The 26,979-nt window shown below is 45.6% G+C and overlaps 2 protein-coding genes across 3 annotated transcripts in view; one reads left to right on the forward strand and one right to left on the reverse strand.

Annotated features, from left to right (window-relative positions):
* Window positions 1-1,551: 1,551 nt before the first annotated feature.
* Window positions 1,552-8,631, reverse strand: LOC144108852 (mitochondrial ribonuclease P protein 1 homolog). 2 transcript variants are annotated; one of them, XM_077642076.1, is made up of 5 exons: window positions 7,682-8,631; window positions 6,380-6,722; window positions 4,197-4,296; window positions 2,851-3,033; window positions 1,552-1,585 (listed from the first exon to the last, which is right to left on the reverse strand). In XM_077642076.1, exons 1-5 carry the CDS (start codon window positions 8,315-8,317, stop codon window positions 1,558-1,560), a joined length of 1,290 nt encoding a protein of 429 aa, XP_077498202.1. In that variant the 5' UTR covers window positions 8,318-8,631; the 3' UTR covers window positions 1,552-1,557. The 2 variants fall into 2 exon arrangements, with proteins under 2 accessions (XP_077498202.1, XP_077498203.1); XM_077642077.1 differs by having other exon boundaries at window positions 8,030-8,457.
* Window positions 8,632-17,297: 8,666 nt separating this feature from the next.
* LOC144106603 (uncharacterized) overlaps window positions 17,298-26,979 on the forward strand; it is an 87,221-nt gene continuing 77,539 nt past the window's right edge. Inside the window, exon 1 of the mRNA XM_077639450.1 lies at window positions 17,298-17,450. Coding sequence (XP_077495576.1) covers window positions 17,411-17,450 — 40 coding nt within the window. The 5' untranslated portion in view covers window positions 17,298-17,410. The remainder of the gene's footprint in view (window positions 17,451-26,979) is intronic.

The following is a 26,979-nucleotide window of genomic DNA, read 5'->3' on the forward strand; positions in this document are numbered from 1 at the left end:
TGCACGAAACCAAGAGGTTTTCATTGTGATGTGTGTATGTGGGAAATTCCTTTCGATGCGGCAGAAGCTAATGGTGCTTGCTGATAATCTGAATTCATGAGAGTGACACCTTTGAAGTTTTAATTTTAAGGACAGGCTTGAAACATTCAATCAGTGCTTCGGACTGAGCACATTGCATAAATAGGTGGAACGTTCAGTGAGACGAACACAGTCCACATCACAGAGCTTAAAAAATCAGATAGTCTATTACAGTGTAGTAGGGCAGACAATAGGGCTAGTTGGTAATGCTCGGGATACAACGCTCGTCTGTGTCTCTTGTTCCTTTGCTGTCTTTCGTGTGTTTGCACTGCTCCACTCGATGTACAGTCAATTACAATTTGAATTTGCAGTCGTGCTCCATTAATACGACCCCCGTTAATACGTGCAACTCGAATCATAGGTAGTCTTTCTGGGGATACAACTTTTTCAGTTTATTTAAACCTCAATATGGAAACTCACTGTCCGTCGAATGGACAGAGTGAAAATGCACGAAGCCCATTGGGAGCCATGTATTTTTGTCCTGTTAGTGTGGACAGCGACAGTGAAATGGACAGGATAATTTTAAACACAATTTCCTCGAAATTGAATGCACTTTTTGCTGCCAGAGAGGCATCAACATAGCCAGACAAAGCCATACAATCAGTTTTTACGAAAAACAAAATTTAACTTGCATTTATATTGCACAGCACGCAGGTGTCATGTCTTTGTCAAGACAAGGCTACAGTGGCTGAAATTTGGTCTGGCATTATTGTGCTCAGCATCTGAACACGGTGACATGTGGCAAGTCAAAATGTATACCGGGTATGACAGCTGCATTTTTGAATGCAGGTTGAGCAATATCAAATCCTCCTATACAAAGCACAGTATCCAGAAATGTGGATGCAATAAGAATGTGCTGAAATGTGGAAAAAGTTGTGCAATATTTTAATTTTGTAGATTTTTGCAATTTCCAAAAAATCTTTCAACCATGTTTACATTAAATGGTTTTTGCTCTCAGCAAGTTTATTTGGTGCCTAAAAAAGACAGGTAAATTTTTACTTCATATAATATTTAAATATCCATTTGTGAATTGCAAAATATGGCCTTGGGTAGCATGCTTACTCTGGCCACTCAGCTGTGTCAGCAGTTTTACTAGCAAGTATGAGAGATATCCATTTGTAGTAAGCATGTCTGTAGGTGATCAGGAAAGAATGGTGCAGTTTTAAGGGCTATTGAATCCATGTGCAAGTGAACCCCTATATATCGGCCAAATGTGATCTTTACAGGTATGAGCCAACCTGAGACAAAATTTTGTCCTAGAAATGCCCAGGTGAAGCCGTGTCCCCAGTCGAAACGTTTGCTTGAGGACTGTGATTTCCCTCTTAACCTCGTTCATTTCGTGCTGACAATTGAGAAATGCGATTTGTGGCGATCCGACTTCTCTCACGACAATTTATCCAATGGGCTAGCATGTAGCATTTAGAGCCCACGTAATATCTGAGAGTTGTGAATAACTTCATCACAGACATTTTGAAGTGTTTATTCAAGTTTGAATTTCTTCAACACCCTGAAAAGGAACAGAGAAATGCATTTGTCAAAGATTCTACAGCTGTGATAATAAGGAATAATGCAATCGTTTATATTATTGCATTCACATTCTAGGTGCCCATAGGAGGCCATAAGCGGGATGAAGGTAACCATGCACATGCTATAGAGTTTTCCATTGTGCACTTGCAGATGTCGAAACACTCTCTCTGAAATGTTGCAAAGCAGGTTAAGAGAGCTTGCACTACAGCTCACACTGTGCTAGCACCAGGTGGACGCAACAGTCCGGCATGCAACATGGTAATGTCCAGGGAGCACTTAGTGGAAAGGAAAAAAAAGGGACACTAAATTTGTTCAACATATTAAAATTACATTGAAATTCCTAGACATTTCCAAATCTTTGCAAAAATTTTTATCAGCGATGTAAAAATAATCACTTACACAAGTTTCTATGGTAAACATTTTCAAATTTTGTCACTAGGTAAGCCCAAAAAGAAAATACATTCTTGTTGCTGATGCATTAATTACACTACTTTTAAAATGGCACTTTGGTAAGCATGCCACATGTGCCATCAAACATGCATGCTCAATAGTAACCTCAGAAAGCATGTATGCAGGCCTTTAACAGCATTGATATTTTCACATTGAGCCATTTTTTGTATGTACATAACCGCTGAATAAGCTTACATAAATCAAGATATAAACGAGACAAAAAATCATCTGCATTAGTGTCTCAAAAGTACACCAACAACAATCTGATGTTCATGTGTAATAATAGCTTACCGCATTCTAACGACAAAAACACTACTTTCGCTGAAAATAGAGCTCTTCCAAGCCAAAAAAGGCCAGAAAATGAAACACATGTGCTTCCATTCACAATCGATTTCGCAAGCAAACTGCAGCACATCAAGACAGTTGACAGTGGCAGAATAATTTCTTATAAAATTTTGTCAGTAATAAATTCATCTTAATAAATTAGGTGTGGGTTTGGGCTAGTAGGTAAACCATTCTTGGCAACGAAGTGCGCAGAAAACAATAAGGATGAAGACCAGAAAAGACAGCAACAAGTGCAGATAAGCGCTTCTCTGTCTTTTTTCGTCTTTGTCCTCGTCGTTTTCTGTGCGCTCTGTTGTCAATAATAAATGCAGCCACAGAATCAATTGAAGACAAGCATTGGATGGGGTTGTCATTGGTGTCCTTTTAACTACTGCTTTGCTACGTTTCATTCAGTGGTCGCCACTCTGCCTGGTCAGGGAAAAAAAAAGAAAAAAGAAAGCTGCATATCACCTTTTCCTCTGCACCTCTTTGGAAGACCTGTACTGTGCTTCAGCTTCAAGTTCTTCTGGAGTCTTGAGCTTCCGTCGTGGAACCGACTCAAAAGCCTTGCTCCAATCTTTGGTGGCCTTCATGTCCAGCAGGATACGTGTGATGTGGTTCAGGGCAAGCGTCTTGGAAGATGACTGGCCCCATCTAATGGTAACAAAAGCAACATGCAAACATTTACATAGCACTGTTTATGCAATCTGCTGGAACAGGCATGGGTGCAAAAGATGATCGCATGCAGAATTCAAGAGGTATACTGGGGTCGAAATTCAGGCTAGAAGGTTGACCATGGTTACAAAACAGTGGTGTGTGTGTGGCTGCCCTGTGCCTTCATCTTTGTTGCTTGTGCTGTTTTGTGAACACAGTCAAAAGGCAATTGTGGGACAAAAACGAGACTCTGCCAATTACAAGTCGTGGTATACAATGAACTATAGCCTCAGTAAGTGCTCTTTTCATAGTTGACACTCAATGCCCCCTTCTGTACACTGAGCCTGCAATGAATCCTTGGAACATGGCTAGTCTGAAACTGCTTCAAATTCAAATGCCTCTGACCCCCCAGCAAGTACACAGCCCTTGGTCCCCATAACTCATAAGGCTCGTCCCATTAAACATTGAGCATAAATATTTAACGCAGAACTGTGAGCAAAGCGCAACGTAAAGTGTTTTAACAGCAGACTGTAGTGAACAGCCTCCCCACCTCCTCAGCTTGCATACAACCATAGTCTATACTTGCCCGGAAATCATCATCAGCCTGACTGTGCCCACTGCAGAGCAAAGGCACCTACCATGTCTCTCCAATTAACCCTGTCCTTTGCCAGCTGCACCCACTGTATCCCCGCAAACTTCTTAATCTCATCTGCCCACCTAACTTTCTGCCGCCCCCAGCTACACTTGCCTTGTCTTGGAATCCACTCCGTTACCTTTAAGGACCAGCGGTTATCTTGCCTTCACATAACATGTCCTCCCAAGTCCATTTCTTCCTTTGATTTCGACTAGGATGTCAAATGTTCAAATGGCCGTGCCTAAAACTGCACATTCCATTGCTCCAAAAAACGGCAAGTAGTGCCGCCATCTTGGTCTCAACCGCCTGCTCCTCGTTTTGAACACTTTAATACAAATCGTAAGTATTAACATTGACACATAAGGAAAGACAAGGCAGTCGCCGTCACATGGCAGTCACTTATACATTTCGGCCTTGAGAAAATCCATGCCTGCCAAAGCTGACTTGTCTACTTAGTGAAGACTTCCAGAACAGGGGGCCCAGGCTGATGCAAGTAAGACAGCAGCAATGCCAAAACAAGCTAACTTACTGCAAGTACTCGTCCAGGGGAAGCCTTGCAAAACTGATCCCCTGTCTCTTCGCCTTTGCCATGGACAGTGGCCTCTGGCTTCCAAGGTCAACCATAGCACCTGAAACAAGATGAAAGATGGTATAATCACATTTGTAACATGCAGCATGACTCACAAAAATTGAAAAGGTGGTCTGAGCTAGCTGCACAAAGCAGTGGCTGCCCAGAGATGGTGAAAAGTTGTACAGCTGGTACTGCATGATGCAGTGAGTGTTGCAGCACATTCAACCACTGTAAAGTGTGAACTGTGCAATGGTCACTGCTGGCCTTTGACTGTGTACAACTGCACATTAGCATAAGCTCATTTTTGGAACGTGGTGTGCGAAAAAAAATGTAATGGTCCTCGCTGTGGCCAGCTGTCGCACAATTGTCAATCCCGCCCTAGCAAACTTGTGCATCAAGCATGCTGGTGGCCCACAGTGCTCTGTGTGTAATGTGAGAAACCAGATCAGAAACGGCAGTCATTTCAATGTGGCACGAAGTCGCTACGTCCGAGAGTCAAATGGAGGCATGAGATTAGGAAGTCTGCTGTGACAGGGAGGCCACTAGGAGAAGCCTTTGCTCTGTACTGGACCTAATTCGGCTGATGATGACATCTCTGGTCTGCAATCCCTACTCCTGGTTCTGCATTATACTTCCTGACAACTCTCTCTGCAATGGAGGGGAAGGCTGCGGAGTCGAAACGCATTCTCTCTTCCTACGCAGTGGCATGTAGTCCCCGTTTGCAGTTTTTAGTTTTCTCGTCAAAGACAGCATTTTCTCTTCAATGGCAGGCATATTTCTAATACAGCTTCCACCTTTCACCATTCCTAGTCAAGATAAAAAAGTTTTCTTCATTGCAATGATTTTTCTAGGCATGTCTAGTAACAAGAAGCTCCCTAAGTTGGCGCCAACTGCCCCGCAAACAGTGGGAATGTACCACAGAGAGAGCAATGCACCCGCCAGTCAGCCATACTATTGCACGGTTGAACCATAAATACAGCAACACTGCCAATCCTGGCCACAATGGTTTGTGAGTAAAGTGGAGTGATTACAGCAGCTTCAGAATAATCTCTTGCTGCAGAATGTCTTTCGCAAAATCAGTTGCAAATAACTAACTGAATTAATGAACTCGCTCTGTTCTTCACAACAGGCTAGCGTCCGAGCAAAGTAGGTTTTTTCAATCATACTAGTTGCACAGTACAAGAAAATGATGTTGGCCACGTGTCTCAAGGTTAACATTTCTCTTTCCAAGCTCTTTGTGTCACAAACATTCAGAGACAGGGACATTCACCCACAGATGCTAACACTTGTTTCATTTATTTTTGTCTTTTTAAAAAGAGTGCTGCTACTGCTTCCTCATGTTTGAGACATTTTGTGAAAAGATATCTTTTTTTTTTCTTTAAAGGGATGCTGAGGACAACTCCATCCAATTATTGTTCTAAATTACAAATCATTCTCTGGCTATGTTGACATTTGTCCGGCAGTGATAGACACATTTATCACCGAGAAAACTGGATTTAAAACTCTTCCCGCTAGTCGATCCAAACGCGTGACTTCTCTATCAAAAAGAATGGGGTACCACTGTTCTCAAATGAATGGCGAGGTAGCGTAGCCTCTAGGGTCTGCGGCCAAAAATCACTGTCAATGCAAGCATTTTGCATGCGAAATCAGCCGGAGACGGCCACACCAGCACTTCATTTTTTGTTCTTCTCTAGCTTACAAAGGCTCCATTTTCTGATGAAAGAAGTCTCTTCCCAACTAGAATGCGGTACAATATAGAAATAGGCCAACACAAATTTGTACTCAGTGTCCCTTTATCATAAGTTGACATCTTACCTGCTGTGCCCTTCTTTGTCCCACAATACCTCCTGCTTCAATTTCTAAAGTCAGCTCTGCCATCCCATGTAGTTTTCTGTGTATTATTTATTTCTTGCTTTTTTTTCCCTGTGTTGTGCATTACTGTTCCTGCACATATGAGACATACTGATGGCTTGTCTAATTATTATTCCATTGTTCACTTTATCATTTTTCCATGTTCTGTATCATTCCTTTCAATCATACTCTCCAAGCAATAAGGGTGCTTGAAATAAATAAGTAAACACAAAGGTCGCTGTTAGCCGTGTATGGCACAAAGCTGTTCAAGAAATCAGGCATTATCTTACCTACAATGTAGATGGCATCATCACTATAACGGAGAGGCTGCCTGGCATCTGGAGTCAGGTAAACCAACCTTTCCTTCGGGTACAAATCGAGGTAGCTTTTCTCGGTGGCAGTGACAAGGCAGCTTGGCTTGCCCAAATGCGGCAAGACCCTGTGCAGGTGCTGCTTGTACTGGCTACCTTCTTTCACGTTGCAGAAGACCAGATTGAATGGGTCTGGGTCTAGCCTGTTTGTCGCATACACTTCTTGGAGCTGGTCAGCAGCATTTGTCAGCTCGCGTTTTGACATCTCGTGCTCATAGTCCAAGTCAAACACCAGAGTTTGTCCAAACATGGTGGCCCAGGCCTGTAAAGTAAAGAGGAAGAAATGCCTTCAATGTCACCACTGAGCATAGTGGAAAATTCAAGTGCTACATGAACAACGACACTTGAATTTTCCACTATGAACTTGTACCAACTTGCTCAATTTTCTGCCTTGCCACCACTGAGTTAGAGAACTGCACACACCTCACTGTGACCGAGCCACTCTTACAACGAGAGCTGCTAATGGAAGCCCACCCTGGATCATCGTGTAACTGAACCCCGTTGTAGTTGCAGGTGGCTTGGCTTTGCTTGCCTCAGCCCAAGCGGATCAGCGCCAAGCCAAGAGAAGAGAAAGACAAAGAAGAAAGAAGGGAAGAAAATAGAGGGTGCGATCGTGGAGAGGAATAGATATGATGGATCTCACTGAATGTTTTAACTGAGCACATTGTTAACAACGTCTGCAAGACGGGCAGACGTGACGCGAATAAAAAAAGACGGGACAAGCGTCATTGTTCACCATGCACATTCACCAATTTGTTCAACTATCAACTTTAACTCAGCCGTAGCCTACAGTAAGATACAACTTAGGAATGCATTGTCTTTTGCTTGTGAAAGGATCTCCTTCCAGAAAAATGGCGTCGGTCGGGAGCGTAGAAAATATCAAATATCTGGTTTCAGTAATTCAAAACGTGTACTAGGTCAGGCAACTGCAGCTTACAGTCAGCGTCAAATGAAATGCGAACAAGACTAAAAAGGGGAACAGCAAAACGAGATTTGTACTAAAGGAGAATCAATACTAGCGCATTTGATTTTAAATCCGGCGGCGCGAGTACCGTCGAGTGGAAGTGGTAATAAGCCAAACCTGTATTTGTTCTGCAGTAGCTAATATTTTTTGGTTCTTGTATTCAGGTTTCAATTGACGCTGATTGTACAGAGTAGCCTTCTTCACAGCTCAGCGTACAGCAGATCGACAGAAGCTGAGCACATGACCTTACTGCGTACCTGTCTGTAGTTATAATAGTTGTTCATCGCCTGGTCCCGGATGAAAAGGAAAATGGTGTTCGCAATGCCATACTGGATGTGGTTAATGGAGCCGTCCTCGATGGCCTTCTTCCGCGCCTCTTCCTTGGCCGCAAGCCGCTCTAGCCGACGCTTTTCCTTTCGTCTCTTTGTGGCGAGAACGGCCATCTCGGTCTTGAAGAGGTAGCCGAAATACTTCGCGCGCCGCGCAGGCGAGGTAATAGCGAGCAGCTCGGCCATGTCCTTAACACTCAGAATAGAAGGTACGCGTCCCACCGTGTCGCGACAACTGACGTACTCGAGCAGGATTAGGTGGATTTGGCGGCGCACCTCATCGCTCGTTACGAGTTCCTTGAAGTCATCCACGGTCATCTCGGTGGAGTGCACAGCAGGAGAACACTCGGCGGCGTCTGCGTCTTTCTCTTGGCCGACGTCCACTGGATCGGCAGCGTCAGATACGCGGGAGAACTGTCGGACGAAGGCCGGTGCCTGACTTCTGACTTTGCATTCTGGCCTAAAGAAGCTTAGCAAACGTTGCCCACCGCTCGCGGCCACGGCAGGTCGCGTGGATGCACATCGGATCAAGGGCACGCAAAACCTCGGAAGGAGCTTAGCCATGCTGCTCAGTTCTTACGTGTCAAATATGCTTCGTTCCTTCACAAAGTAATTATATGCAAGCTTTCGATTGCACAAGCTCAGCTGCTCAGTTCTCCAATTCGCACTATCTCCCAAAAGCTAAAAAAACGTTCTGCCTCATACAGCATGATCAGTTAACTCTACCGACTGTCAAAGGACGATACACAAAGTGCTATATTAACCATACGCGGAGAAAACGTTCAGAAGCTAAACGCGATAACTACTTTCGAGTTGTAGCTGGTACGCGCAAAAACTCACGCACATGGTAACCATGTTTTGCTGGTTCTCGTGGTTGTGGCTCCGGCTTGGATCGGTATAGATTGCTTGCATTCGTAACTCTATGGGTGCACTAGAAGTCTGTCGGGCACGATCTGTTTTAGCTTTGGCTGTGCTATTATTATATAACAGATTATTTATGAACCTGACATTGCAATAATTTTGACCAAATACATCCTCTAAAACATGTCTATTTACATAAATAATAAGTTTTTTCAGTTTCGGTTTCGCAATGCATTTTTTTTTTTTTGCTACGCGCGCGATGCGTAGAAACAGCAATGCATAGCGTTTCTTACTATATTAATAGTAAGAAACTCTATGCAGCAATGCTTGTGCCGGACGTTGTAATGTGTAGACACTGTTCAGCAAAGAATTTCGGCATGGCGAAGTTTCTAGATTGGCCGTAGGATTTGAGCATGCCATCTGATAGGTGGTGTTCGTAGTTTTATTAAAAATAATAGTAAAAAGGAAGGAAAAGATTTTTGCTAGCCCCGGCATCTGCCATCGATACTGAAGCACCTGAGCTGGGGCAGCGGAAATAAAGGATAGCAGGCAGAATGGAGAAATGAAATGAAAGAGGTGAGGGGACAGGAAGAGAGGATAGGGGGAGAAGTAATATGTACAAACTATTTACACAATATGAAATGTGTCTTATTGTGTAAATAGTTTGTACATATTAGCGAATCAGGAATTGTTACTCCCCCCCCCCCCCCGATCAGAAAAATAACAAATCCGAAGATATAATGCTGAAAATGTATGTGCAGCGTATTCAAGTTCAATCTGAAAAAGAAAAATGATTGCACAGTACGAACTCAGCTTCAAAAAATAATAATAAAAATTTGTTTTTTTTGGGATAGAAAATGGCGCAGTATACAGTATTGTGCGTTTTTATCATGAAGACTTTCAAAAGCTTCCCCGCCTCAACCGCTCGCTCACTTGCGGCGAAACTGCGCAAAGAGCTTGCGTGTTAGGGTAACTTTTGTATCGTAGCAAGTTTCACAACGGTACTTACTTAGTTGAGCTATGCATGATGCGAAAACGTAATCGTCTACGTAGAGATCGGCGAACCAAAACCCGCAGACGACGTTTTTTTTTCGCTGAAGAGCGGCAGTGGCGCCATCTGTTTTTGCAGTGGAAAATGCCACAAGGCCGCCGAGGCGAGCAACGTTTTTAGATCTGAGGCGAGAGCATTGCAAGAAGCGCGGGCCGTTTCTCTGCTTCAACCACTGCCAACACTGCACCCAACCACTGACTGATCTCCACTGGGTGGCTGGATGCCGCATTCCCGCTTTCAGAAGTGGGCGCTAGTGAAGCCACCGGAAATTGGGCGGCATGTCCCGGAAGTGCTGGGTCTCCTGTACATTTCAAAGCAAAAAGTCGCGTCTTTCGCGCCTTCGTTCTCAGTTATTTGCGTTGTTTTCGTGTAATATCTCAAAAGAGCTACAACTGGGGCTAGTTGGAGGGTGTAATATCTGCTGTCATAAGAAGGGAACAAGCAACCTGAACGCGAGAAATGTGAGCATCGTTTGCGGAACCCTGTAATTTCAGAGAAACCGAAGTAAACAGGCATGCAGGTCTCACCATGCCGCGGCGAAGGGGTACGTGCATTAAACACTATTTTCTGATCTGGTTCTTGTCTTACGAGCGTAATTAGGGGAAGTGGTGGAATGACGATGAGGTCATCTTAAAAACAAATTTTCGTGTTGCAAAGAAAAGGCAATGGCGCGGAAACCCTGAAACTCTAACTGCCGCTCTTTCAGTTTCGGGTTGGTGGCGGACGATGTCTCTTCTCATCGACGGCAGGTGATGTTTATCGCTTTAGTGCGTAATTTACCTTCCAGACATGCTTTTAATCTAACTCAATAGCACAGCCACGTTTCACCTACAGCACGAGAGAAACGACTGACGAGAAATACGAATGCAGCAGTGCATGGGACAAGCGCAGTTTGAAGCGAACTTTGCCAAGCACCATACGAATAACAGCCCATTCAGGCATAATTTGCTACAGCACGAAACAGGACTAGATACGTTCCGTCGAAAAAGCAGTACCATATACCTTTTGGACGCGCTAATGTGAACCAGCAGAACACCGACGGCACCTCACCAGATTGTGGCCTCGCCCTCGCTCCGGTTCGGTCTAAACATAATTCGGTAAAATGGTGCACTGCAAAGTCAGCTGCCTAATGAAGGTTTCCACCTATTCATTCTTAACTTTGTCCCTCATTGATTGTATAACTTTGGCTTAGAGCGCGACAACATACATCACAACAAAGAGCAGATTTTGCGACGCTAGCGCAACGGGTCGACACAGAGCTGAGCAGACGAGGTTCCGTACGTACTGTGTGTATCGACGAACTTTGTTATCGACGAACTGTGTTATCGACGAACTTTAGATTGATTGGATCATATTTTTTAAAATGACTGTGCAAAAGGTATATAAAACTACGAGTCCTGCCGGTGTCCAAGCCCGGTTCTAAGAGCAGGCTATAACGGAATTAGGCCTGATATGTCTTTCACAAAGAGAGGGCTCGTAAATTGCTGGGTTTATGACACAAACGATCGCCTATGACACAATTGTGTCGGCGGCCTTAAAGCAACGTGTACAACATTTGTGCTGAACATCTGTAGGTATAACTATTTTGATGACGATGGGTTTTATGGCGCAAGGGGCATCTACGGGCAAAGAGCGCCATGGCACACAGTATTTTCTTCTAGTTTTCATCATCATGCGCATGCGCGGGCCAACTGCGTGGGAGCAGACGAGGCAGAACGCAGTCGGCTGCGCGGTTGCGCGCCTGTGGGTGTGTGGCATCTTTGTTAGCGCGCAGACCCCGTGCTTTTGCGTCTGTCTTGGTCTTTGACGCGGAACTCGTGCTGTTTCTGACGGCGGAAAGGTATGAAAAGTTTTCTTTTAAAGGCGGGAGCCTTTAATGGCTCATCGTCAAGGTCATCTGACGTTAGTAGAAACTAACACAGCTTTCCGGCCTCCTGATTGGTCTCCTTTGTGTCGTGACGTCACTGTCGCTAGGCGCAGGTGAGCGCCTCCTGATTGGCTCGCGTGCGTGACGTCACTGTCAAGTATGGGTGTCGGGGTGGTTCGGCGCCGTGCAGGATGACTCATTACATTGGCACGCGTGGCTGCTGTGTTTTCGACGGGGCGCCCTGACGGCCATGAGTTGCAAGCCGACATCCTCCCAGATGACAGCTTTGAAATGATGGACTCAGGAGACATCGAAACGATAGACATAGGCGTAAACGACGTTGCAGGCATTTAATAAACAAACATTCACATAACAGTGTACGAGTTGTGTGCCTCCGTGGTGTTTTCCGACGCAACAAATTGTCATTGGTAATGGTGTCAGGCTGCCGCCGTTTCACACTTTAGTCTCGACGAAGTGTCTTCGGTAATTTTTTGTTGTTGTTGTTGCCCAACTGCTCTGCATTTCAAGCAGTTTACGTTGACCACGCTAGCCGGTGCCTTGAGTTATGCAGTTCGTGAAGAGGCGCGCACGCTTCGCGGCCTTCCGGCTGTTCTGGCGCGTTTCGTGGCACTGTTTCTGATAGTGGCAAAGTGAAAAAAAAAAAAACGTTTAATTTTCGCCAAACTACGCTGCGTTTCAAGCAGTTTCGCTGAGCACGCCGGCCTGCGCAATATGGCGCAGTTATGGAAGGCACGCCTGTCGGTGCGCAGCTAGCGAACGGCGCTCCCATGCCTTGTTTTGTGAGCTTGCGTAGCGGTTAGTTTCGCATGGTTGCGCGTTGAGTTTTACGGGGCCGCGAAGTTTTTATGGCCCCCAATAGTGCACAACTTTCGAGTGATTTGTCAACGGTCGGGTAAAAAGTGGTCACCTTGAGAAAAAGTTGCAGTCGTGTCGAAAATGAGTGCTGTCGCGTTGCTAGTACGGGCGCGTAATTTTCAAGACTGCGGGGTTAAAGGGCAATGCATGAAAAGCTCAAAAACTAGAAACTTGTGCGTCGAAGCGACTGCTTTTGAAATCGCGCATTGCACCCGCGTAGTGACAAGGCAGTGCGCTTTTCACATCTACCGGGAAAAAAAGTAAACTCGTCGGACTTTCTAAAAGCTTGGAAACCAGGCGTTGGTGTGGCGAAAATTGTCTTCTACGCTTCTGAAGATATGCGTAGCACCCGCGCATTTGTTCTCACGCAGTGCTCCAACACATTGGATGGGACCCCGTGTTGTGGCCGTCGCGGTGCCAAACATTTCTCGAACAAAACGCACAGTTGGCCGTGGAACGGGACTTGGGAGCTTTTACGGGTAGAGAATAACGTCGGGGAAAAATAATTGGCAGAGGTCATCTTGTATGTGGTGCACCAATGTTCCGCATGCGAGGTTCGTGAAAGCATGTTGTCCTTGTTCGTAATTTCGCCTGTTGGCACAGTTTTCGTGTAAGGTTTATCAGAGTGACACCTGCTCTTAATTGACATTGTTCAGCTGACGGTGGGAGCGACAACCACCGCTGTGAGCCGGGTTGCCGTGACAACGGACGCACAACAAGCGCGGAGCGAGATGCGCCACATGGCGACGGCTACTGTGTCGGATTGCTTTTGTGTTTACATGGAAGAAAATAGATTCATTTCACACAGCAGCTGGGGCCGTATTACGGAACGATCGCAAATCCGATGGAATGTTATTGACAGTGACGTCAAAATGATGAAACGATGATACGTCGCCGCTTGACACTGCGAGGCGTCAGCCAATTACGGCAGGGCAGCGCCCCGAGAGCATTTATTTGCACAGGAAGGGACCGTCTGCTAAATGTTTGTGATTAGGCTTAATACGCAGTGATCTAAATAACACTTTATTTTGCCAAAACATTGTTTAAAGTTGGAAAATGTTAAGCGAAACAAGGAGCTCACGAAGTTGTGCGATTAAATATGCTGGTGGTAAATTTTGCTGCCGCGGAAACGCGCTAACGGCGGGAAAACGTTAACAAGCGCTTTGCACGGAGACAGCTGATTCCACGGCTTGTTATTGTTTCTTACGCGGCGTCTAAAGTGAACCTACTGTGCGGTTGACCAAAGTGCGCAGAAAAACCTGGACGAAGGCAGTGAAGACTATACGGGGTCTGCCGAGCAAACTTTCAAGGAGCGCTTGGTACGAAATCAACGATGACGACGAAGTCTGTGTTGTTCGGCCATTGCGATCGACAACAAAAGTGTCAAAGCAGTATATGATGGGGCTGTCTGTTTGTTTTCCCTTGGGAAACAGCAGACAACCACGAAGAGCAATTTGTGGGGGAAAATGAAGTTATTTTCCAGAATAAACGTGTTTTATTTATAGTTATACCTGTGACACAGAAGTGACCACGGGGATCCGCCCCTTCTGCGCGCCAACTTTGCAGATCGCCTCCGACACCCGCCGCAACGCATGCTAGCATCCAAACTGCGCGCGCCTGAAACCGAAACCAGAGGTTTTGCGCCCAGGCGCTTGGTGCGCTACAGTCGATTGGGTCGCTGGGCCCCATGGGAGTGCCCGCTCTTTACGAATCCCTTTCTCTATGCTTCTACAGTGAGCGGGGCATGGGTGGTGGCAGCTATGCCGAAAAACATTATATCGCCGACGTGTTAATATTACGGGTGCTCAGAATGGTTGAGAGCGATTGCGAACTCCGCCGCGTGCAGCACTTCCCCTTTTTGAATTCTGCAATCTTATCTACGCTGATCGAGTTGACAGAGCGCCTCATCAAACCGACGCAAGACCTACGCGTTGGCGGTGTCGCGATGTGTTTATACGGAGCTGTTTGTGGTTGTTGCAAGCGTTCCTAATTCCTGCGTGGAGCATCACGGACAGCGGCGAGTAACAGCTGCTCACGGTGAATTCCCTGTCTGCACGAGCTACGTAGCTCAGTGGCAAGTGTCCGCGCAGTGAAAGCGATCGGAGCGAGTGATTTTGCGTAAAGGCAGCGAAATGTGCGCCTGCGAACGCTCACCACGCACGCCGTACTCCCCGAATGCTGAAATGAACGTGGCGCTGTGCAGCTAGTCGCGTTCGTTGCGATAGTCGCAGTGATCGCGACCGAAGCGATCACACGGCGTTGTTTCTGCTACGCATTCATTACCGATTTTGATAGCGTTTCGTGCGCAGTAATCTAAACAGCCTCGAGAAGTGCCACAACCGCAATTATATCTAAACAGTAAACCCGCTTTTACTGCATATCCTCCATCAGCTACATTACTCTCGCGATACACGGGTACAACGCGCACTGCTGTTGGGTTCCCCTCCATGTTGGGATTGCAGGGGACGAGCTTGCCGACTCCGTAGCAAGGTACGCAACAGAGCGCGATCCTCGCAGAATGAAAATTCCCTACCAGGACTACTACGCTAAGTGAGCGCTAATGTCCAAATGGCAGGCGGAATGGAACATGCATGAACAAAATAAGTTGCGCCTGATCAAACAAAACATAAAAGAATGGAAGCATTGCCAACATAACAATCGATTTTATGAAGTAACACACGCACTTAACAGGCAAATATTTGCTTTTAGGAGCAGAGCCACCTGAATGTGAGCATTTTAGCGCCCCGCTTTCAGTGATTCATATTCTCTTGAACTGTCCATTTTATAAAACTCATCGCCGCGAGCTCATCTCGAAAAATTTTATAAATACCACATACCGTTCCATCCTTCACTTTTATTAGGAGATGACTCCATTATACCATTCGACAACTTCATGCATTATTTAAACACCACTGGAATTTTAATGCGCACATGAAGTTTGATTTTATTTTTTGGTCAGGGTAACTCGTAAAAGCTAGGTACCATGGCACTGATAAGAGGGCCCCGTAGCCAATCACGGTGGGAGGAAACTCCTTGCCCTCTTGTCTCTGGCAAAACCCAGCTATTAGCTTCCTTTTAAACCCCGCCTTTTCAATTCAAATTTTAGTCCGTATTTATCCTATTGGGATGCTATTTATTTATCTATCCCAGTCTTTTACTCTGGACTTCTTGCCGGTTTTTAATACGCAACATTTTACAATCTCTCCCATCCCATTTAATGTCACACAAACTTAAAGAAAAACATTCTTCTGGCGTTCTTTGGCCCTAGCTGCCCTTGCGCCATTGAACTCCTAATTCACTAAGAGCTTTCGCTCTAAAATGCAGTGATCTTAAAAATTCTCATGGGCCATTGATTTGTGCTGGTGTACCTCTTGGCTATGAAGCTGGACTGGTTTTGATTTTACTCACGCTCCCTTTTGATCAGGAGATCAGCGGTACGAATCTGGACGATGTGGTCGCAATGCTATTGTTGCAGAGCTGCTAGCGAACTCAAATTTATTGGTGTTGAGCCGCACCAGTTTGTTTAACGAGACATTCTTGAAGCCTTGAGATGGAGGTGCCATCGATGCACATGTGCACGTCTATCTGCTGCCTTCATTTGCCCGTGAGTGCTTGCTAGGGACATGATTACTGGCCTGCTGAGTGACAGCGATGGTGGGCCTACAGTCAGCTCGCCTAAAATTATCCGATGCTCTCCACCACAGCGTTTCTTTCTCTCCTTCCTTTCACTCCCTACTTTCTCCTTTCCTTCACAGAATGGTTGATGTGCCCACCGTACGCCCCATGGAAAAGGATTTTTTTTCTTTTCTGTGGGGTGTTTTCGAGGAAGGAGAAACGCAAAGGAGCCCGTGTGCTGTGCGATGTCAGCGCACGTTAAAGATCCCCAGGTGGTCGAAAATATTCCGGAGCCCTCCACTACGGCACCTCTTTGTCTCTTCTTTCACTCCCACCTTCCTCGCTTCCCTAATATGCGCCACGGTTCGAGTGTCCACCGAATTACTGCACCATTGCCTTTTCTCAAAAACCCATTTTGTTTATTTATTTATTTCATGAGGCGTAACTCCCCCACTTTTCTCACCCTTCCCCATTTATTTTATTTTATTTTATAACAACCTCATTGTCTATCTGTGGAGGGGGCTGCGCTTCGGCGTAGGCGACACTCAAAGGGCGCCGTGTGCTGTGTGATGTCGGGGCGCGTTAAAGATCTCCAGATGGTCGAAATGATTCAGAAGTCCTTAACTACGGCACCTCTTTCTCTCTTCTTTCGCTCTCACCTTCCTTCCTTCCCTTATGGTGCGGCTTATGTGTGCGTCCATTGAGGAGTGGGCCAGTTACTGCGCTCTTCGTTTCCTCCAAAGCCAATTCAAGTGAGGAAGTAACTGCGCGTTTTCCTTCCCTGACGATCGATTTTGTTCTGCAGTGGACGCAGCTAGGCTGATGACAAGGAGGTAAATCCTTTAAACTGATTTCGCATTTGACCGCCTTTGACCACGGTGAAAAGCAACGGCGTAATAACACATTCTTGCACCGTGCCTTTGACATAGTGGTAACAAATCTCGGAGTCTACGCTCTCGGTGAAAAACTTCTGAGGACTGAGTATAGAGGACACCACCAGCTCTAGGAGGTCTTTTTTTTTTCTATGGTTTTTGCATGCGCTCATCCAGCGTTTTATAGCTGACGACGCGAGAACGTGATGTGCTCTTTCACTTGCGTGCCAAGTCAGCCAAGTGAAAAGGAGCCCGTGAAACGGCTTCTTGATGAAACGGTGACTTCGCATTACACCACCTTTAACCATTTTGAACGAATCTCGGAGGCCACGCTTTTTGTTGGTGATTTTTGAGGATCGAGTATAGAGGGCGCTATAGCGCTATCGCATGCCCTGCGTCACTGCACGCTCCCGCTCCGACGCTTTCTAGCAGACGCCACGAGAAGCGGTGTGCCTTCCCTTGGCGTGATGTAGTGCTCTTTCGCTTGCGTGCCGAGTGCAACGGGGGAGGCAAGGATGCGGCCTCTCACGCGGCTTTGGATACTTTGCGTCACAGGTGAGTGGCACCGCTCCTTCTTGCTGTGGCACCTTGCCATTTTCCCGCCGAAAAAACAAAACAGCGATTTCCCTTGCTGTCTGTTCACCGTCCTTGAGAAAACAGATGATGGACGGCGTCCGCTGGGCTTTATGGACCTGACTGCTTCGACTTTTGGCAACTCATCACCGCTACAAGAAGGGCTGGACCGCCGTTCAAGGATAACGGAAACGTTAGATCATGCATGCATACAATTATGCTTTGGCGAGCAAAACTGATATGATGTGAATTTTGCACTCTAGTCGACTTTGCGGTGTAAAACAACGCTTACCGTGAACACGCTTTTATTTAAGAGATCTTTTCTATTTATAGATACTGCGACCGAGAAGAAAACGGCTGTGAATGGTAGGTGCACACGTTTGCGCAACAATACAATAGAAACAAAATATAGCCGGCAACGCGTCACCGATTACAAAGTGCTCGTCGAGCAAAATCTGACAGTTATACAAAACATATAACCTGACATTCAACCTACTTGTACCGATCAACTGAACTGACAGAGCAAATCCGCAGTCTACGAGTTAATGAATAATTGAGCAAATAAGCCTTCTAAACGATCATCAGGGATTTAACGTCGCCACATTATCTGCTAGGTTCCTCCATTCAGTAACGGTTACAGGAAAATAATAATATTTCTAGCAATAATGCCTTGTTTGTTTTAAAGACATTATTGATGCATGTATCATAGTAAATAGAGTAGCTAAATAATACACGGTATCAATTATATTTGTTACGACCATTGATCAAATCGAAAAAAAAATTTCAGGCCACAGATACAATTACGTAGTAACAGGCGGTAAATCCTGATTTCATTGATACAGGTACAATGTCATTGATAGAGGTGCGCCCGAAGAGATAAATTTCACATCTTTTTCTTTTTGGCTTTTTCTGGTTTGTAAATATTTTTCTTCGTTTGAGGGTGCCAGATAATTAGAGCGTGTTCCAAATCTTGTCGAACAACACAGCATGGTAGGCAAGAATACCAGTATCAGGAGCAGCAGACCACAAATCGCACCTCGAGAAAAAAAGTTTACGAAGATCCAATTCGCCGAGACAGGGCCGTCCACGTCAACAACACGCAGCCAATTTCTAGTGCGGGTAGAGAGCTATCCTATAAAGGCTCGGAATAAACGCGGACACCCGCCCATCGTCAGAGAGGCTATCGCAGTAAAACCATTACCGAAAAACATGCTCCCCGTCCACCACGAAGGAAGACGCAAGGGCAGAGCGCAAGCCCTAGCCAAGAAACTCGAGGGCCGACCGGACGTAGTCTACGTAGGCGCGGCCGCTTGCCCAACACCCGAGGAAGCGTACGCGATAGCCGCGGTGACCGAGGAAGGCCAACTAGTGCGCGCAAGCTCTTCAGAAGTAGCCGAAGAAGCTGCGATTGCCTTGGCGCTGACAAACCTGCGGGTGGAAGTGATCGTCAGCGATTCAAAAGGCAACCATTGGACATTTTGCCAAGGGCACAATACCTCCCATCTCCCTGGGAATGCTCAAGAACTACCAGAAAGACGCAGAATAGGTCTGGGTACCGGCTCACTCCTCAGGCCCGGGGAACGAGGCAGCCCACGATAAAGCTCGATCGGCCCAGCTGTGGCTGCCAACTCGGACGTCGGAATGACAAGAGCGAGATCACTCAGCATTGCAGGCTAGAAAGGCTAACCTTCCCTGCTCCGCATAAAAGCCTAAACAAAGAACAGGAGGTACTGTGGAGACAACTTCAAACAAAAACTCTCCCTAATCCAGCTGTCCTAAGCCATGTGCACCCGGATAGATTTAAGCCGGAGTGCAGCAAATGCGGCGGCAAAGCCACCGTAGACCACATCTTCTGGGACTGTCCGAGAGATCCCCCACCAATATCGCTCAAGAGGCTCGCGCTCCCGGGCCAGTGGGAGACCTTGTTACTCAGCTCCGACCTGGAAACACGTGACAAGAGGTCGCCGCTAGTCTCCACCGACGACCACCTAGCAAGATCAACTAACCCACTTGTATAACTCAAGCCGATAATAAATGTTTCTGCAACCCATACCTGATAGCGCTGATTTAAAATGTTAAAATTCAAGAACATACGCAACTAAACCTACTATGTATACAAATACTCGAACATAAATATGCCTTTTCGTGTCGGGTCGGTTGGCGCCTTAATCCAGGGCTCTAGCTGTGACTTTTGCTGTCAGCTGGGCCGGCGCGGCACGAAGCGCGTAGCGTCATTTCAACGCTACAGCGTCCACCCTTTAATCCTTCTACGTGGTTGCTTAAGCAGAACCTGAATGATGCTGTTTTGGTCCCTATTCTTATTCACTCAGCTTTTCTGAATATAGTTTAGAACTAAACGCGAGGTGTGCAGTGTACAGTAACCTGATAGCCTTCTGCTTTAATTAGGGGAGGTAAATGAGACTATGTAGTTCAGACCTATTTTGCATCTTACGTAGCAGTAACGTTATGACATTGTCGCTCCATATCTTGTGAAGGTTAAACAGAACCTCGAGACTCTCTTCGTTACCTCCAGCGAGATCTGTGAGCACTTGAGAAAGAGAAACGAACCCAGAACAACCAACCCGCGATGTTCTTCAGCTGTTGTTTGTAACCCAGAATTAGGGAAAATAAACAAATATATAAACAAAGAGAAAAAAGATGCCGCCACCGTCTGAAAGACGTTGAAGTAACGAGCTTTAGCTGTTTGGTTTGCTAGAATTGATATGAATGAGATTAAAGTGAGATACACCAAAGGAAATACGAATTTGAGATCTTGGATTTATAAGTGACCTCACGAATCAATCACCAATTGGATATATCAGTGACGTCACCAATCAATCACCAATTAGGTTGCTATATCGATTTACTATGGGGGGCCTCAATCTTGGAAAATTTCGAAGGGAGGTGGAGGCAGACCCCAAGAAATCGAGAAACGTGATGAGTAAGAGCTAATTAACGCTCTTAAAAAAGCTTCTTCTGGCAAAGCCGTACGCATTCCAAATGCGCGTCGCATTTTCAAATATAAAACTCACAGGGCCAGAATGCCTGACCCTCGGCCGAAGTTGACAGCTGCAGAAACAGTACCGCGCAATACAATGCCTGCAAGACTAAACTGTTGGGATAGCTTGTTGACTGTTGAAAAATTGGAATTCTATGTTATCGTATTTCATGAACACACGATAATAAATTCCGGGTACAGAAAGGTCGCTATGACGGAACAATATGTAGGACAGTAACGCTCTCATGAGAAAAAGGTTACGCATAGTTCGAATTAATCGATAATTTCATTCCAATATTAATAGAAAAAGAAACTACCTCGCCCCCCTATCCCCACTGAACGTATTATTTCCATTACGTCATTCTTTGGTTCTTATGCACAATTTAGGTATTTTTAGTGAGATGTTTTTTTTTAAAATTTTAACCATTTATTGATGTGTACCAAGAATTTCATTTCGTCCTTACTGATGTTGTATTTCCTATCAAACAATGCTTCAAACTGTGGTGATTAATTTGCTCCGGAACGCCATCCTTTTTACTTATTTCTTTCTGCATTTTGCCTTCGCTTACCAATTCCCTTCCTTGCTGTTAAGCATTCCTTCCGATATTGCCTGACTTTCTTATGGGTTCTCTGGCCTGCCTGTAAAAATCCCGCAGTGGATAGACAGTATTTGGAAATAATAATAATAACTATGATTTCGACCTAGCTTGCAGACATTAGGGAGTTGCTTACAGACATATGGACATCAACTCGTTGATGCTATCGCGTCACACCCCTAAGGCAAATCTTAAGTGTCCCCTGAAATTTTTGGTTTCGATTCTATATCTTGGATTTTGCTTAGATACTGAGTTCCTCACAGCTTGGTGGCCGGGTTGTGATGACGTCACAAGGTCACATCATTTCTCTCGGCCTTGTGACACCGGACATCGGCGGGGTTTTATTGCGACAAATTTATTGCTATATCGCATTAAAAAAATTCCTTAAAGGAAAAATAAGAGGGGAATAACGAAAGACACCTAAAAACAATGTGCCATTTTGTAAGGCAAACAAGAACAACAACAACAAACAACAACGAAGGCAAGGTGACAAAACTCCTAGCGCTCTTCGTCTGTAAAATCGATCGGCGCACCGCTCAAACATCTGCGGTCCAAGTGAACACAGTCCGCAGGGTCAGTTCTACGTTGTTCTTTTCGCGCTTCTATCAGTTGTGAATAGTGTTTTCCGGCAAGCCGAGCAACATATACCCTCATGTTCGATTTTGCTGGTGGTGACAGTGTGCCAGACTTGCTTTGTTTGGATTTTTATTTCGTTTTGTCCCTCTAAAGGTTGCACAGGCAGCTTCATTCAAGCAAAATATAGGGGGCAGTGCAACTCTAGATGATGAGCGCAGGCGTAGATTGGACAGTTAATGCGCAGAACTGAGAACTGGTGGTCCATTTCCCACGGAACACCAACCCGTCTACTGGACGGGTATGAGGCGTCTCTCCAACATAAACAAACCGTGTTATGGGCGTCACACCCGGCCCCGAGGACATTTACTGAATGTTTGTAAGACTTCTTGACAAGATGTGCAAGATATAGTGCAGACTGCATGCAAGACATTTATGGACATCTTGATACATTTGTAGGCAACTGCTAGTTCAGCTTACGCTCCCACTTTTCTAGGCTACGAGATGTTTTGCAAGAAATTCTATAGAGATGTCAAATATGAGTTCTATACGGCTACAAAGAGCTTTTAAATCTCCTACGGCAGCTAAAAATTATTGGTTTACTCGTTGGGGATATTTATCAAAATTGTATATACCAGACATGACAGTAAACACAAACATCGCACCAGAAATATATTGGTTTGGTTTATGGGGTTTAACGTCATAAACCAAACCAATATATTTCTCAGCGTGGGAAGGAAAAAAATAATCAAATGGTGCTGAGCGTTGGATGGAGGGACGAGCTTCATTTTGTGCTAGGGGAGGAAGATTTCTGCAGCAGGCGCAAGGCGGGAATGGATGGAGGTCAGCGTGAACGCGCTTTGTCCACTGATGAGCGGATGAACCCCGCCTTGTAATAGGGCCGACGCGTGCTATGTGTAGTCGCTCTGATGGGAGCGAACAATGGACAGAGGAGATGCACGCGAGCGCTGACAGGCCGAAAGCAAAAAAAACAACACTGCGATATTTAAAACGTGCATACGAAAGAAAAAAAAAGATATGAGAACGATGAATGCCGCAGAAAAGACGAGCCGCTGAGCATCTGAAACCGCAGATAACCAAGCAAAAGGGCATCAGCTCAGCTTAAATGAGCACTAAGATTAAAGAAAAAAAAAGTTAAGCAGATGAAATAACTGTGCACATCCCTGGGAAGCATAGCATCGCAGAAATAATGACCCGCGAACATGGTTCTGTACCAACTTGCGCTGCACGCCATGAATGGAGTGCTACTGGGAGCAGTGGATCCGGTCTTCGCCACACGCTTCGCTACACAAACGGGAAGAGAGGACCGCGGACGCTGAGCGAGATGTTCCCGTCGTTTAAGCGCCCCCGTGGCAGAGCTGTGTCGCGTAAACGCGTTTGCATTGCGAGGGAGTTAATTAAATTACCGTAACTAAATTACGGCAGTGGTGATTACTGCCGTCGGGAACAGCAGCTGCTTTAGGGTTCCTGCCTTCCAGATCTTTCGTGGTTGGGCCATGTATGTGCCCGAGGCAACGGGAGGGACGTTGTGCGATCATGCCGCATATCCTTTCATACAGCTGGGACGCTGTCTCTCCTCGCCTTTTAACACTGCCCACTTCCATTTTTTTTTTCTCTGCGAATGGCCTTCGAAAGGTACCTGTGGTAGAATTAATAAAATTGCTGTCGCCATCATTGTTCTCTTCCTCCTCATCATCATCCACAGCAAGACAATGCCTCTCCAAATGGATTGAAATTACTACAACCTATGCCCGTCGCGATCGAGGTTCTCCGGAAAATTCCGTAAGCTTGCCTCATAAATTGCGGGCTACTTTTTTTGATAAGCAACTCAGCGGTTTTGCAGATTACCACATTCAGGAATTCCACACACTGTGTAGCCATTATTTCTGAAGACTAATGACGTTATACTCAGAATACTTTTATTCTTCAATTCAGGTAATTTTATTAATGGCTTAAACGAAGGACCCTCAAGCTCGAAAACAACCGCGCCTTACCTTAAATTGTCTCTGTAATCAATTCTGACGTTTTCCAGAAAACTTGCTCGTTTCACGGTTTTCTTGCGACGTAAGGGAAATGTGTGCATAGTCTATGGACAGTCTATAGACTGTCCATGGACTTTTGTCGGAAAACTCTATAGACAAATAATATAGACTAGTCTGTAGACAATAAAAATCCTGTAGACAGCCAGAGAGAATCGAAAGATTTATTAAAACTCTTTGCTGGCGGAGTTGGTTCATATCTGGTAAGGTATGTGCTGGGGCGATAAAACAGAAAAACAATAAAGAAAGGCGTTCGACGTGTACGGTGCGCATCGTGCGCGTCGAATGTGTTTCTTCATTGTTGCCCTGTTTTTTTTTTTTTCGCTCAAGTACATACCTTACCCGACATTTATGCCTCTACCCTTTTCGTAGACTTTTGTCTATAGACAGTATACATACAACGGATAGACAACAAGAAATAGTACCCTTTTGTTAGTATACCTTTGGAGTGCGCCCCACAAGCTATGTGTGACCAAGGGACTGAGAAGATCCCAGGCGACTCTACTACATCGAATGCGCACGGGCTCTGCTCGTACTCCTGCCTGGATGCATAAGACGGCCACGGAATCGTCTCCGCTATGTTCTTTATGTGGCGTGTGTGAAGATATCGAGCATTATATTATATACTGCCCAGAGTACAACGCGGAAAGGTATGTGATGTTCGCTTCCTTCAAGAAGACAGGAGCCCTTCACAGCACAGTTCAGGACATTGTCTACCCCAGTGGAAACCAGACATGCAGAAGGGAGGCTGCACGTCATCTTTTAACATTTCTGCAGGACACTGATCTTGCCTCTAAATGGTGACAGCAAGAACGGACTATGGTATACTGTGATTGAATGTGTGCGTAGATGGTGTCTTCCGGAGTGGACTATGTTAATCTTTGAGTGTATGTGTGCATGGATGGTGGCACTGCAATGGACTATGTTCTACGGTGACTGAATAAGTGCATAGATGGTGACCTCTGGAGTGGACTTATTTCTGCTGTCAGTGAATGTGTGCATAGATGGTGACTACGGGAGTGGAATATGTACTATTATAAGTGACTGTGCGCATAGCGGGACAGATCCGACAGGCTTTAGGTCGTTATTAACATATAAGTGACGCTACGGTGGAGCAATCGCCGGAAGACTAAGCAAGGCTAATGCCACCTGTAGCATACAACTAAAATCAACTCACTCAGCAAGAAATATCTATAGGAGGGCAATAGAGTCCGTAAGAAGTCTATAGAGAGTCTACAAACCATTTTGTAAGAGCGGTGCGTGTAGACGAGACAATTTGCGTATTAGCATTGTCGTGAAGGTCCTTTATTTGATTACATTCCTGAATCACTAAAGCCGACAGTAACCGGCGCGAGCGAAGTCTATGTGATCTGACAAACGTTTCTACAAAGAGGCTGGTTCTCTCCTGGGCCCAGGCGATATCAAGTCCTCTTGTTGAAGCGTTGGTCAGAGGCTTCCTTTTTCCCTTTGCTCAATGCTGTGCTTCAGGAATCACATCTTTCCTCCTTTCTTCCACTGTAAGCCCGGCAAAAAGTACCTCATTGCACGTTACTTCAGAACAGCAGAAACAATAAAATGATAAAAGGGTAACGGATCATCTCTTGGGCTGGAGGCTTCACATCAGCAAACATCGGATGCACGAGGGGGGTTAGTAGCACTGCTTTTGCAGTAACATCACGAACCCTATCATGTCCCCGTATAGCAGCCTCTCATAATTGTCTATAATTTTATGACCATGAGTGCCATCATCACCCTCACGACCATTGTCGCCGTTGTGTCATCGCAGTCGTCATTACTATTATGAGCGGGAAACTCCGCTGCCCATTGGAGGGTTCCTATACAGTGCAATGCCTTTCGAATTCCTCATCTCACAAAATGCTTGTTGACGGTTGTATTCGAGTTCTTGCCACGCGTGCCCCAGCATTCACGATGCTGCAGTTCGGCGTACACTGCATAAGTGCAGCTGCTGAAGCGTCATGCTGCGCCTTACTGCAGCGTAGTAGTTGGATGCTACTGCGTTCAACTTTCAGCTCACTCTCAGCTTGCAGGGCGCCTCGCAGTGTCGGCGTCAAACAGGTCGTTTCAAACCGATTAAGGCTTTGTGGAAAGAACGGCTTTAAAGGGAAGGTGAAATGGTTTCCTGAGAAGGCGAGTTTATTCAATAACTCAAATCTATCGAGCTTCTAGATAAAGCTTGCAAAGTAGTTCTTCTCTAGCATTTGCAATGGTAACGTAATCACAGATTAAATCCCTTACAATGTTCAGGCTTTTCCCCACTGCGTCGAAGGAGTGCGGGGAAACTCGTGGTGACGTCATTGTTGCCGAAATTTCAGATTTCTGCTGCCTTCGTCTACTTGATGCCATGTGTCTTCCGATGCTGCCAGACAATGCTCCTTGAGCTTTACCTTCGAAGGCATTCGTTTTCTTCCTTGAAACAATCACTTCTTTCCTGGAAACTTCGCGCCGCCGCCGCCTGTGACATCATCTTTGCGGCCCCTGCCTGTCGCTGTGCACCGCAGAGAAACCTGAACGCCGACTCCGCTTTACGTCACCATTACGAATGCGATTATGTCACCACTTCAAATGCTAGCCCAAAAAGATTTAGCATGCTTTACCTGCAAGTTTCACGCATTCGACTCGTTTAAACTCATGTAATTCTAAAACCTCTTCACTCACCCTAAGGTCGCTGGCGTTGTTTACATTGGGTCGCGTAACGGGCAAATAAATGAATGTTGTACTACATACATGCGTACAGGATGGAGCATGCGCAGCAGAGCCGTTCCAGAATAATTTGGGTCACAGATAATAGAGCACTGCACGCGATATGCGAGTGTCTTAGATCCAGTTCTCATGGGCAGTATTTAGTTATCTTTATTCTACTTTATGTAAAATTATATCTGTCTAAAGTAACTGCCCGGTTGGTTCCCCCCTTTTAATCAATATAGCGTCACGTTATTCTTGGTTTCTATGACCGTTATACTTTTTTTTTCGTGTGTGATTTGAATCACGATGTATAAAGCGCCCATTTCGTTTCAAAGCGTGGCGAAGGATCGTGTTGAGCCGAGTTGATTGCGATAGGGACACTCTTCGGCAAGGAACCTTTGCAAACCAGGTTTGTTCCGATTTTTAGCTTTTCTTTTTCTCTCTCTCTTTCTGCGATAACAAATCTGGGATTGGCGGTTGACGATGAAGCCTTCCTCGACGGGCAACCAGGGGATTTAAATCAACTTTATTTCGCATTTCTTTATTTTAATCATTTCGCATCAATATAGTGTACCGTCCAA

This window comes from Amblyomma americanum, chromosome 10 (genome assembly GCF_052857255.1).
Source record: "Amblyomma americanum isolate KBUSLIRL-KWMA chromosome 10, ASM5285725v1, whole genome shotgun sequence".
In the NCBI taxonomy this organism is placed as follows: domain Eukaryota; kingdom Metazoa; phylum Arthropoda; class Arachnida; order Ixodida; family Ixodidae; genus Amblyomma; species Amblyomma americanum.